Genomic DNA, 14,515 nt, shown 5'->3' with positions numbered 1-14,515 from the left:
GCGCATGCGCTCTGCCCACGGCCCCGGCAACGTCCGCGTTCGGCCCGACACGGCGCATGCGCTCTACCCACGCGTGCTCCACCGCGTCCGCGTACTGCCCGGCCACCGCGCGTGCGCTCTACCCGGGCCCTGCCCCCCCCACCCAGCGCATGCGCTCTGCCAGCGTCCGCGTCCGACCCGCCCCCACTTGTCACGGGAGGTGAAGGATGATGGGACATGTAGTCCAAACATTTAAAGGGACACTTACTCAAGTCAAGTCAAGTCAAGTTTATTTGTCACATACACATACGAGATGTGCAGTGAAATGAAAGTGGCAATGCTCGCGGAACAACAAAACAACCAAACAAATTATAAACACAATCATAACACACATATTACTCCAAAACTGTTCCCTACATTTCAAACTTGCAGCAGCACAGCAGAATATGTCAACATTGCACATTGCAAACTATATCAATCCCTCTACTGCAGTTGTACAGGGTCTTGGTGAGACCACACCTGGAGTATTGCGTACAGTTTTGGTCTCCAAATCTGAGGAAGGACATTCTTGCCATAGAGGGAGTGCAGAGAAGGTTCACCAGACTGATTCCTGGGATGTCAGGACTTTCATATGAAGAAAGACTGGATAGACTTGTCTTTATACTTATCTTTATTTTTGTCTTTATATTGTCTTTATATTTATATTTATATTTATATTTATACTTTATTTATACTTAAATTTATACTTATATTTATACTCTCTAGAATTTAGGAGATTGAGAGGGGATCTTATAGAAACTCACAAAATTCTTAAGGGGTTGGACAGGCTAGATGCAGGAAGATTGTTCCCGATGTTGGGGAAGTCCAGGACAAGGGGTCACAGCTTAAGGATAAAGTGGAAATCCTTTAAAACCGAGATGAGAATAACTTTTTTCACACAGAGAGTGGTGAATCTCTGGAACTCTCTGCCACAGAGGGTAGTTGAGGCCACACAGTTCATCGGCTATATTTAAGAGGGAGTTAGATGTGGCCCTTGTGGCTAAGGGGATCAGGGGGTATGGAGAGAAGGCAGGTACGGGATACTGAGTTGGATGATCAGCCATGATTATATTGAATGGTGGTGCAGGCTCGAAGGGCCGAATGGCCTCTACTCCTGCACCTATTGTCTATGCTTCTATGCTTCTATGTTTCTATGTTTCTATGTTTCTATGTTTCTATGCCTAAGTGAATAATGAGGTGTATTTGTGAGTGTTTAAGAAGGAACTGCAGATGCTGGAAAATTGAAGGTACACATAAATGCTGGAGAAACTCAGCGGGTTCAGCAGCATCTATGCGGAGCGAAGGAAATGGGCAACGTTTCGGGCCGAAACCCTTCTTTAGACATTTGTGAGTCAAGTCAAGTCAAGTGAGTTTATTGTCATGTGTCCCTGATAGGACAATGACATTCTTGCTTTGCTTCAGCACACAGAACATAGTAGGCATTTACTACAAAACAGATCAGTGTGTCCATATACCATAAATATATACTCTGCTCCTGGAGGTACCGAGGTCTAGTCGGAGGCTCAGAGGGGATAGAGCCTTCTCTGTTGCTGCTCCGGCACTCTGGAACACCCTGCCGTTGCACATCAGACAGGCCCCCTCACTGTCCATCTTCAAATCCAGTGTTAAAACACATTTGTACTCCCTGGCTTTTGACCATCCCCAAATCGGCTTGGTATGGATGAAAATTATCCTTCCGCCCCTGTCCCACTTAGGAAACCTGAACGGAAGCCTCTGGAGACTTTGCGCCCCACCCAAGGTTTCCGTGCGGTTCCCGGAGGTTTTTGTCAGTCTCCCGGCCTGCTTCCACTACCTGCAACCTCCGGCAACCACCTGCAACCTCCGGCAACCACCTGCAACCTCCGGCAACCACCTGCAACCTCCGGCAACCACCTGCAACCCTCCGGGAACTACCTGCAACCTCCGGCAACCACCTGCAACCTCCGGAAACCACCTGCAACCTCCGGCAACTACCTGCAACCTCCGGCAACCACCTGCAACCTCCGGCAACTACCTGCACCCTCCGGCAACCACCTGCAACCTCCGGAAACCACCTGCAACCTCCGGCTACCACCTGCAACCTCCGGAAACCACCTGCAACCTCCGGCTACCACCTGCAACCTCCGGGAACCGCACGGAAACCTTGGGGTGGGGCACAAAGTCTCCAGAGGTTTCCGTTCAGGTTTCCTAAGTGGGACGGGGGCGTAAGTGTGTGTAGGATAGTGTTAGTGGGCGGGGGAGGGATCGCTGGTAGGTGCAGACTCAGTGCGCGGAAAGTCTTGTCAGCGACCCAACCCTCCCCCCCTCTCTCCGTCATGGTCATGTCTCCTGCTATCATGCACGCCACTCGTGCTCCCATCTGCTTATCGGGGCTCGGTCAGCTTGTGCTGTGAGCCAAACCAGCCCGTGGAATTAGGCACACCCCACCCTAACAGAAAAACAGTCACTCACGGTTTAAAACCTTCCGACCCAAATTCCTCCTCTGTCTGTCGAATGTTCGTCTTCAGTGTAGGACAACAGGAGACTAACTGGATACCATTGGCTGATTAATCTTCAATCTCTTTGAAAGGTATGAGAATGAGAATGGTATGTTAGCATTCATAGCAAAAGGATTTGAGTATAGGAGCAGGGAGGTTCTACTGCAGTTGTACAGGGTCTTGGTGAGACCACACCTGGAGTATTGCGTACAGTTTTGGTCTCCTAATCTGAGGAAGGACATTCTTGCCATAGAGGGAGTGCAGAGAAGGTTCGCCAGACTGATTCCTGGGATGTCAGGACTTTCATATGAAGAAAGACTGGATAAATGTGAGGTTATCCACTTTGGTGGCAAAAACAGGAAAGTAGACTATTATCTGAATGGTGGCCGATTAGGAAAAGGGGAGATGCAGCGAGACCTGGGTGTCATGGTACACCAGTCATTAAAAGTAGGCATGCAGGTGCAGCAGGCAGTAAAGAAAGCCAATGGTATGTTAGCATTGGTCTCCTCATTTGAGAAAGGACGTCCTTGTGATTGAGGCAGTGCAGCGTAGTTTCACGAGATTGATCCCTGGGATGGCGGGACTGTCATATGAGGAAAGATTGAAAAGACTAGGCTTGTATTCACTGGAGTTTAGAAGGATGAGGGAGGGGGGATCTTATAGAAACATATAAAATTATAAAAGGACTGGACAAGCTAGATGCAGGAAAAATGTTCCCAATGTTGGGCGAGTCCAGAACCAGGGGCCACACAAAGTCTTAGAATAAAGGGGAGGTCATTTAAGACTGAGGTGAGGAAAAACACTTTTCCACCCTGAGAGTTGTGAATCTCTGGCCATTTGGGACTGAGATGAGGAGAAACTTTTCCACCCAGAGAGTTGTGAATCTGTGGCCATTTGGGACTGAGATGAAGAGAAACTTTTCCACCCAGACAGTTGTGAATCTGTGGCCATTTGGGACTGAGATGAGGAGAAACTTTTTCCACCCAGAGAGTGGTGAATCTGTGGAATTCCCTGCCACAGAGGGCAGTGGAGGCCAAGTCACTGGATGGATTTAAGAGAGAGTTAGACAGAGCTCTAGGGGCGAGTGGAGTCAAGGGATATGGGGGAGAAGGGTTATTGATTGGGGACGATCAGCCATGATCACAATGAATGGCGAATGGTGCTGGCTCAAAGGGCCGAATGGCCTCGATGTTTCTATGTCTCGTGATAGATACAGAATGCTGGGGTAACTCAGAGGGACAGGGAGCATCTCTGTGGGGCGGAGGAATGGGTTACGTTTCCTGTCCGACCCTTCTTAAGACTGGCCCATTCCTCCTCTCCCGAGATGCTGCCTGTCCCCACCGACTTTGCGCAGCTTTTTGTGTGTTTAAACCAGCATCTGCAGTTCCTTCCCACACACTCCCTCCAAACCTATCCTACCCATGCCCCTGTCTAACGGCTTCTGAAACGCTGAGATAATCCCTGCCTCAACTACCTCCTCTGGCAGCTCGTTCGAAAGTAGGCATGCAGGTGCAGCAGGCAGTGAAGAAAGCCAATGGTATGTTAGCATTCATAGCAAAAGGATTTGAGTATAGGAGCAGGGAGGTTCTACTGCAGTTGTACAGGGCCTTGGTGAGACCACACCTGGAGTATTGCGTACAGTTTTGGTCTCCTAATCTGAGGAAAGACATTCTTCATTGCAAAAGGATTTGAGTCTAGGAGCAGGGAGGTTCTACTGCAGTTGTACAGGGTCTTGGTGAGACCACACACTGGAGTATTGCGTACAGTTTTGGTCTCCTAATCTGAGGAAAGACATTCTTGCCATAGAGGGAGCACAGAGAAGGTTCACCAGACTGATTCCTGGGATGGCAGGACTCTCATATGAAGAAAGACTGGATAGACTCGGCTTGTACTCGCTAGAATTTAGAAGATTGAGGGGGGGATCTTATAGAAACTTACAATATTCTTAAGGGGTTGGACAGGCTAGATGCAGGAAGATTGTTCCCGATGTTGGGGAAGTCCAGGACAAGGGGTCACACACACACACACACACAGTTTAAGGATAAGGGGGAAATCATTTAGGACCGAGATGAGAAAAACATTTTTTTTTTCACACACAGAGAGTGGTGAATCTGTGGAATTCTCTGCCACAGAAGGTAGTTGAGGCCCACACAGTTCATTGGCTATATTTAAGAGGGAGTTAGATGTGGCCCTTGTGGCTAAAGGGATCAGGGGGTATGGAGAGAAGGCAGGTACGGGATACTGAGTTGGATGATCAGCCATGATCATATTGAATGGCGAATGGTGCAGGCTCGAAGGGCCGAATGGCCTCTACTCCTGCACCTATTGTCTATGTTTCTATGTTTCTATGAATGGTGGTGCAGGCTCGAAGGGCCGAATGGCCTCTAGTCCTGCACCTATTGTCTATGTTTCTATGAATGGCGGTGCAGGCTCGAAGGGCCGAATGGCCTCTACTCCTGCACCTATTGTCTATGTTTCTATGAATGGCGGTGCAGGCTCGAAGGGCCGAATGGCCTCTACTCCTGCACCTATTGTCTATGTTTCTATGAATGGCGGTGCAGGCTCGAAGGGCCGAATGGCCTCTACTCCTGCACCTATTGTCTATGTTTCTATGAATCACCCTTTGTGTGAAACCATCACCCCTCGGACTCCTATTGGATCTTTCCCCCTTCACCTAAACCTCTGCTCTCCCTTAACTCCGTACCCCCATATGCCTCGACAGGCTCCAGAGATCGGTTGTGTTCCAGGAGACTCTGAATCAATTTGGCGGCTCAAAAACAGACTCGAAAGAACTTTGACAACAGCCAACACATCTTACAGTATACTTGGTGTCACCCTTGAAGAACGCAAACAAACCAAGTATCTTAGAAACATAGAAACATAGAAATTAGGTGCAGGAGTAGAGGCCATTCGGCCCTTCGAGCCTGCACCATTCGCCATTCAATATGATCATGGCTGATCATCCAATTCAGTATCCCATCCCTGCCTTCTCTCCATACCCCCTGATCCCCTTAGCCACAAGGGCCACATCTAACTCCCTCTTAAATATAGCCAATGAACTGTGTGGCCTCAACTACCCTCTGTGGCAGAGAGTTCCACAGATTCACCACTCTCTGTGCGAAAAAAGTTCTTCTCATCTCGGTTTTAAAGGATTTCCCCCTTATCCTTAAGCTGTGACCCCTTGTCCTGGACTTCCCCAACATCGGGAACAATCTTCCTGCATCTAGCGTGTCCACAACCCCTTAAGAATTTTGTAAGTTTCTATAAGATCCCCTCTCAATCTCCTAAATTCTAGAGAGTATAAACCAAGTCTATCCAGTCTTTCTTCATAAGACAGTCCTGACATTCCAGGAATCAGTCTGGTGAACCATCTCTGCACTCCCTCTATGGCAATAATGTCCTTCCTCAGATTTGGAGAGCAAAACTGTACGCAATACTCCAGTTGTGGTCTCACCAAGACCCTGTACAACTGCAGTAGAACCTCCCTGCTCCTATACTAAAATCCTTTTGCTGTGAAGAATGTCTTTCCTCAGATTTGGAGACCAAAACTGTACGCAATACACCAGTTGTGGTCTCACCAAGACCCTGTACAACTGCAGTAGAACCTCCCTGCTCCTATACTCAAATCCTTTTGCAATGAAAGCTAACATACCATTCGCTTTCTTCACTGCCTGCTGCACCTGCATGCCTACCTTCAATGACTGGTGTACCATGACACCCAGGTCTCGCTGCATCTCCCCCTTTCCCAATCGGCCACCATTGTGGCATCAAATTGCAGAATGATCTGCGTTGGAATGGTCAGACTCATCATGCTACGGTGAAAGAAACAGACGTCCTAAACGTTGAGGCGTAACTTTCATCACTGTTCAACTTCTGTCATGGAGAAGCTATACTTCACCCTCGTTAGACCCCATTTGGACTACAAAGTTGCAGCATGTGACCCATACACAAATAAAAACACATCTTCCATCGAACAAAGCCTTCAGTGGCCCATTGGGCGTTGTCGAGAAGCACTGCTTATCTCTGTCCGACAGGCAGGGCTGTCAAGAACAGTGCAGCATAGCGACAGGCCCTTCGGTCCACAGCGACTGTGCCGGACATGACGCTAACTCACTCTAATCTCCGCCGCCTCCGCGCTTCCACAACGCCATCACTCTTTGCGTGAAAAAGTTCCCCCTCCGATTCCAAATGAATTCCCTGTCATTCTATTCCTTGCAGAGTCGTAGAGTCTTGTGTAGGAAGGAACTGCAGATGCTGGTTTAAACCAAAGATAGACCCAAAGAGCTGGAGTAACTCAGCGGGACAGGCAGCATGTCTAGAGGGAAGGGTTGGATGACGTTTCGGGTCGAGACACATCTTCAGACATAGAAACATAGAAAATAGGTGTAGGAGTAGAGGCCATTCGGCCCTTCGAGCCTGCACCGTAATTCAAAGAAACATAGAAATTAGGTACAGGAGTAGGCCATTCGGCCCTTCGAGCCTGCACCGTAATTCAAAGAAACATAGAAATTAGGTACAGGAGTAGAGGCCATTCGGCCCTTCGAGCCTGCACCGCCATTCAATATGATCATGGCTGATCATCCAACTCAGTATCCTGTACCTGCCTTCTCTCCATACCCCCTGATCCCTTTAGCCACAAGGGCCACATCTAACTCCCTCTTAAATATAGCCAATGAACTGTGTGGCCTCAACTACCTTCCGTGGCAGAGAATTCCACAGATTCACCACTCTCTGTGTGAAAAATGTTTTTCTCATCTCAGTCCTAAAAGATTTCCCCCTTATCCTTAAACTGTGTGACCCCTTGTTCTGGACTTCCCCAACATCGGGAACAATCTTCCTGCATCTAGCCTGTCCACAACCCCTTAAGAATTTTGTACGTTTCAATAAGATCCCCCCTCAATCTTCTAAATTCTAACGAGTACAAGCCGAGTCTATCCAGTCTTTCTTCATATGAAAGTCCTGCCATCCCAGGAATCAGTCTGGTGAACCTTCTCTGTACTCCCTCTATGGCAAGAATATCTTTTTCCTCAGATTAGGAGACCAAGCCTGTACGCAATACTCCAGGTGTGGTCTCACCAAGACCCTGTACAACTGCAGTAGAACCTCCCTGCTCCTAGACTCAAATCCTTTTGCGATGAAGAATTTCTTTCCTCAGATTAGGAGACCAAAACTGTACGCAATACTCCAGGTGTGGTCTCACCAAGACCCTGTACAACTGCAGTAGAACCTCCCTGCTCCTAGACTCAAATCCTTTTGCTATGAACTAACATACCATTCGCTTTCTTCACTGCCTGCTGCACCTGCATGCCTACTTTCAATGACTGGTGTACCATGACACCCAGGTCTCGCTGCATCTCTCCTTTTCCTAATCGGACACCATGGAGTGATTGAGGCTCTTTGTCTCGTCTTTGTCTGTCCGCAGGTCGATTGGAAGATGGGACTGTTCGTGCGTGGATGTCCGTTCCTGCTCCGTGTCTCTCGACTGTTCCTGCAGAGGGCTGGGGCCTCCCTTGGTATATACGCTCAGCGTTGCCCGATGATGACCCGTGGCCTAGCGACCTCCATCATCGACCGGCAGCGAGTGAATGAGAAGGAGGCGATGGGGTAAATAGCAACCCCCCCCCCCCCCCTCCTGCTGAATATGTCCCCGGGGGAATAACACCCCACACCACGTACGCACCTCACACCCACCCCCCCCTCTGCCTGCTGAATATCTCCCGGTGTCAGAAACACACACACAAATATACACACACACACACACACACACACACACACACACACACATACAGATACACACACACACACGCACGCACACACACACGCACGCACACACACACACGCACACACATACACACACACACGCACACACACATACACATACACACACACACACACACACACACACACACACGCACGCACACGCACACACACACACGCACGCACACACACACACGCACACACACACACACGCACACACACACACACTCACACATGCGCACACACACACACCACCCACACACACACACACACACACACACCCACACACACACACACACACACACACACACACACACACACACACACACACACACACACACACACACACACACACACACACACACACACACACACACACACACACACACACACACACACACACACACACACGCATACACACACACACACACACACACACACACACACACACACACACACACATACACAGCTACTCTCTCTCTCTCTCGCTCACACTCCTCTCTCTCTCTCTCCTCTCTCTCCTCTCTTCTCTCCCGAACTCTTTCTCTCTCTCTCTCTCTCCCGCCTCTCCCTCTCTCCCTCTTTCTCTCTCCTCTCCCCCTCTCTCTCTCTCTTCCTCCCCCCCCCTCTCTCCCTCTCCCTCTCCCTCTCTCCCTCTCCCTCTCCCTCTCCCTCCACACACATACAGCCAAACACACGCACATACTCACACATATCAGCCAATCTTTCATTGAATGAAAGATGGGCTAAAGAAAGTATCGATGATTAAGGGAACGAGACATTATTTGCTGTGGACTAGGTGACAATGAGATTCACCAAGCCGACTCTAAACCTAGTACAATGACTTGGGCAGGGATAGGACGGAGAGAGAGGGGGTGAAGGGCTCATTTAATTTAGATAAATCAATATTCATACCGTAGACCAAAAAACTCTGGAGTAACTCAGCGGGACAGGGAGCATCTCTGGATAGAAGGAATGGGGTGTGGACTTTGAGGAAAAACATTCTTGCTGTTGAGGGAGTGCATCCTAGGTTCATTCCCGGGATGGTGGGACTGACATAAGTTGTACAAATGGGTCGATTGGGCTTGTATTCACTGGAATTTAGAAGGATGAAAGGGCATCTTGTTGAAACATATATAATTCTGAAAGTCTTCAGTCTGAAGAAGGGTTTCGGCCCGAAACGTTGCCTATTTCCTTCGCTCCATAGATGCTGCTGCACCCGCTGAGTTTCTCCAGCATTTTTGTCTACCTTCGATTTTCCAGCATCTGCAGTTCCTTCTTAATAGGACGTACATGGTAAATGGTAGGGAATTGAAGAATACAGTTGAACAGAGGGATCTGGGAATAACCGTGCATAGTTCCTTGAAGGTGGAATCTCATATAGATAGCGTGGTAAAGAAAGCTTTTGGTATGCTGGCCTTTATAAATCAGAGCATTGAGTATAGAAGCTGGGATGTAATGTTAAAATTGTACAAGGCATTGGTGAGACCAAATCTGGAGTATGGTGTACAATTTTGGTCGCCCAATTATAGGAAGGCTGTCAACAAAATAGAGAGAGTACAGAGGAGATTTACTAGAATGTTGCCTGGGTTTCGACAACTAAGTTACAGAGATAGGTTGAATAAGTTAGGTCTTTATTCTCTGGAGCGCAGAAGGTTAAGGGGGGACTTGATAGAGGTCTTTAAAATGATGAGAGGGATAGACAGAGTTGACGTGGACAAGCTTTTCCCTTTGAGAATAGGGAAGATTCAAACAAGAGGACATGACTTCAGAATTAAGGGACAGAAGTTTAGGGGTAATATGAAGGGGAACTTCTTTACTCAGAGAGTGGTAGCGGTGTGGAATGAGCTTCCAGTGGAAGTGGTGGAGGCAGGTTCGTTGGTATCATTTAAAAATAAATTGGATAGGCATATGGATGAGAAGGGAATGGAGGGTTATGGTATGAGTGCAGGCAGGTGGGACTAAGGGAAAAAAAGTTGTTCGGCACGGACTTGTAGGGCCGAGATGGCCTGTTTCTGTGCTCTAATTGTTATATGGTTATATGGTGAAACACAATTCTTAACGGATTGGACAGGCTAGGTGCAGGAAAAAAGTTGGGGGAATCCAAAACCAGGGGTCACACAGTTTAAGAATAAAGGGTAGGCCATTTAGGACTGAGTCGAAGAAAACATTTTTCACCCAGAGAGTTGTGAATCTGTGGAATTCTCTGCCACAGAAGGTAGTGGAGGCCAATTCCCTGGATGTTTTCAGAAGAGAGTTAGATTTAGTTCTTACGGCAAACGGGATCAAGGGATATGGGGGAAAAAGCAGGATTTACTGATCAGAATTACTGATTTAGGATGATCAGCCATGATCATATTGAATGGCGAATGGTGCTGGCTCGAAGGGCCGAATGGCCTCTACTCCTGCACCTATTGTATATGTTTCGGGAGCGTCTCTTCAGTTTAAACCATCATCTGCAGTTCTTCCCTCCACCGTTTGCCTGCCCCACTGTGGAAACTCTGAATTCTTGCCATAGAGGGGGTACAGAGAAGGTTCACCAGACTGATTCCTGGGATGGCAGGACTTTATCATATGAAGAAAGACTGGATAGACTCGGCTTGTACTCACTAGAATTTAGAAGATTGAGGGGGGGATCTTATAGAAACGTACAAAATTCTTAAGGGGTTGGACAGGCTAGATGCAGGAAGATTGTTCCCGATGTTGGGGAAGTCCAGGACAAGGGGCCACACACACACAGTTCAAGGATAAGGGGGAAATCTTTTAGGATCGAGATGAGAAAAACATTTTTTTTTCACACACAGCGAGTGGTGAATCTGTGGAATTCTCTGCCACAGAAGGTAGTTGAGGCCACACAGTTCATTGGCTATATTTAAGAGGGAGTTAGATGTGGCCCTTGTGGCTAAAGGGAGCAGGGGGTATGGAGAGAAGGCAGGTACATGATACTGAGTTGGATGATCAGCCATGATCATATTGAATGGCAGTGCAGGCTCGAAGGGCCGAATGGCCTCTACTCCTGCACCTATTTTCTATGTTTCTATGTTTCTATATTTAAGAGGGAGTTAGATGTGGCCCTTGTGGCTAAGAGGAGCAGTGGGTATGGAGAGAAGGCAGGGATGGGATACTGAGTTGGATGATCAGCCATGATCATCTTGAATGGCGGTGCAGGCTCAAAGGGCCGAATGGCCTCTACTCCTGCACCTATTATCTATGTTTCTATGTTTCTATATTTAAGAGGGAGTTAGATGTGGCCCTTGTGACTAAAGGGAGCAGTGGGTATGGAGAGAAGGCAGGGATGGGATACTGAGTTGGATGATCAGCTATGATGGCAGTGCAGGCTCGAAGGGCCGAATGGCCTCTACTCCTGCACCTATTGTCTATGTTTCTATATTTAAGAGGGAGTTAGATGTGGCCCTTGTGGCTAAGAGGAGCAGGTGGTATGGAGAGAAGGCAGGTACGGGATACTGAGTTGGATGATCATATTGAATGGCGAATGGTGCAGGCTCGAAGGGCCGAATGGCCTCTACTCCTGCAGCTATTTTCTATGTTTCTATACCGCTGGGTTGTGAGCTACCCAGGTGCTGTTCCTCCAATACACGTTTGGCCTCACTTGGTTTTATTTTGTGTGTGTGTAGGTGCTGGTGTTTTTCCGTCTGCTCTGTTGACCTCCGCCAAGACGATGGTGCAAGCAAACGTTCAAGATATGGACAACGCAAAACCAGTCCGGATTGCGAACTGTCCCTTTGTGGAGCTGGAGGTGCAACTGGGTACGAGCCGAGTGATCCGCAAAGCGAGCCTGGCCTCGCAAGAGGATGTCGCAGGTAACGGTGAGGTCAATGACTCTCCCTGTAGGTATGTTGCAAAACCTACCTGAATCATCGTTGAGAATCTGCCACAGCCCGTGTGTGTGATTTTGGCGCTGTTTAGAGGGGGCGGGTTTAAAACACGATTTTTACTATGCTGTTGCAATCGAAAATGTTCAGCCTAGTAAATCATTAACGAAAAATCGCTGAAAGACCCCGTCGCAAAAGGTATTATTAGTTTTTATGGCCTTGTATAATAGTTATAGTAGTTTAAAAATCACTCAGGACAAATCAGGAGGCAGGACAAATCAAAATAGGACGTACATGGTAAATGGTAGGGAATTGAAGAATACAGTTGAACAGAGGGATCTGGGGATAACCGTGCATAGTTCCTTGAAGGTGGAATCTCATATAGATAGGGTGGTAAAGAAAGCTTTTGGTATGCTAGCCTTTATAAATCAGAGCATTGAGTATAGAAGCTGGGATGTAATGTTAAAATTGTACAAGGCATTGGTGAGACCAAATCTGGAGTATGGTGTACAATTTTGGTCGCCCAATTATAGGAAGGATGTCAACAAAATAGAGAGAGTACAGAGGAGATTTTTTAGAATGTTGCCTGGGTTTCAACAACTAAGTTACAGAGATAGGTTGAATAAGTTAGGTCTTTATTCTCTGGAGCGCAGAAGGTTAAGGGGGGACTTGATAGAGGTCTTTAAAATGATGAGAGGGATAGACAGAGTTGACGTGGACAAGCTTTTCCCTTTGAGAATAGGGAAGATTCAAACAAGAGGACATGACTTCAGAATTAAGGGACAGAAGTTTAGGGGTAATATGAGGGGGAACTTCTTTACTCAGAGAGTGGTAGCGGTGTGGAATGAGCTTCCAGTGGAAGTGGGAAGGCAGGTTCGTTGGTATCATTTAAAAATAAATTGGATAGGCATATGGATGAGAAGGGAATGGAGGGTTATGGTATGAGTGCAGGCAGGTGGGACTAAGGGGAAAAAAAATTTGTTCGGCACGGACTTGTAGGGCCGAGATGGCCTGTTTCCGTGCTGTAATTGTTATATGGTTAAGAACCCTGTATATAAAGTTTTCTATAGCGAGTAGTTCATTTTGGGCTCTTTATATCCCGCAGTATTTTTCTGGGCATTTGAGGCACAAGTCCAACGCAATGTGAACGTTCTAAACCAGCGCGTTCACAGGAACCCACTAGAAAGCTGATTTAAATTGACTTTAATTTACAGCAATTGAACACTAAATTCCTTCCATTTGGCCAATAAATTAATGTAAATGAGATTTAAAAATCATGTTTTATTGTGAATTATTTGTGAATATTATTTGGACACTTAGGCTATTTAAAAATGTTAATCATTTCTTAAGAAATGGATAGATGTTTAGATCTAGTAATTGAAGTTTGAAATTAGCTACAATTGGGTAACTAACTAATTATATGCTTTAATTTCAGGTCATCCAAGTAAGATTATTTTATATTTGTTTCAGAATGGTTCAATCTGTGATAACTGAAAATTTCATTCAGTTCTCTTAATATTTAAGAAGGTTATGGGCTTTTGACTGTCCACGATCACAGCTTTTTTGTTATGTCCATAGAAAATCAATAGGGAACAAGATGCTAATTTCCGAGTATGAAAATGGCCATAACTTTTTTATTACTTGAGATATGAAAGTGAATTAGGTGTCAAATTAAACTTATTGTTATGCTTTATCTGATGGGATAAATTGCAGACTTGAGTTTTTAAATCTCAAAATTTTGTGACATTTGTAGTACAACTCACTGTCACACAAATGTCTAATATTAATCTAATCCAGGTTGGATTGGCTATGTTAATCAAATAGATGTCTGAGTGTCTTTGATTTTTTAAATCTCAAAATGTTGTAACATTGCTACTTCCTGTGGCCATAAGGTCATTACTGTCATAGAGGGAGTACAGAGAAGGTTCACCAGACTGATTCCTGGGATGGCAGGACTTTCATCATAGCAAGAGGATTTGAGTATAGGAGCAGGGAGGTTCTACTGCAGTTGTACAGGGTCTTGGTGAGACCACACCTGGAGTATTGCGTGCAGTTTTGGTCTCCAAATCTGAGGAAAGACATTCTTGCCATAGAGGGAGTACAGAGAAGGTTCACCAGACTGATTCCTGGGATGTCAGGACTTTCATATGAAGAAAGACTGGATAGACTTGGCTTGTACTCGCTAGAATTTAGAAGATTGAGGGGGGATCTTATAGAAACTTACAAAATTCTTAAGGGGTTGTGGACAGGCTAGATGCAGGAAGATTGTTCCCGATGTTGGGGAAGTCCAGGACAAGGGGCCACACACACACACACAGTTTAAGGATAAGGGGGAATCTTTTAGGACCGAGATGAGAAAGATATTTTTCACACACAGAGAGTGGAATTCTCTGCCACATCAGAATTCTCCCTGTCAAAGCGTGCGCAAAA

At 46.7% G+C, this 14,515-nt stretch overlaps 1 protein-coding gene across 1 annotated transcript in view; it reads left to right on the top strand.

The window, feature by feature from the left end:
• The first annotated feature begins 2,439 nt into the window (after positions 1-2,439).
• The window catches only part of LOC129715109 (5-aminolevulinate synthase, non-specific, mitochondrial-like), a 36,725-nt gene continuing 24,649 nt past the window's right edge, over positions 2,440-14,515 (top strand). Inside the window, exons 1-3 of the mRNA XM_055664979.1 lie at positions 2,440-2,587; positions 7,918-8,099; positions 11,889-12,079. Coding sequence (XP_055520954.1) covers positions 7,930-8,099; positions 11,889-12,079 — 361 coding nt within the window. The 5' untranslated portion in view covers positions 2,440-2,587; positions 7,918-7,929. The remainder of the gene's footprint in view (positions 2,588-7,917; positions 8,100-11,888; positions 12,080-14,515) is intronic.

Source organism: Leucoraja erinacea, unplaced genomic scaffold (assembly GCF_028641065.1).
Source record: "Leucoraja erinacea ecotype New England unplaced genomic scaffold, Leri_hhj_1 Leri_1017S, whole genome shotgun sequence".
Lineage (NCBI taxonomy): Eukaryota > Metazoa > Chordata > Chondrichthyes > Rajiformes > Rajidae > Leucoraja > Leucoraja erinaceus.
This window is presented reverse-complemented; position numbering and strand designations above follow the sequence as displayed.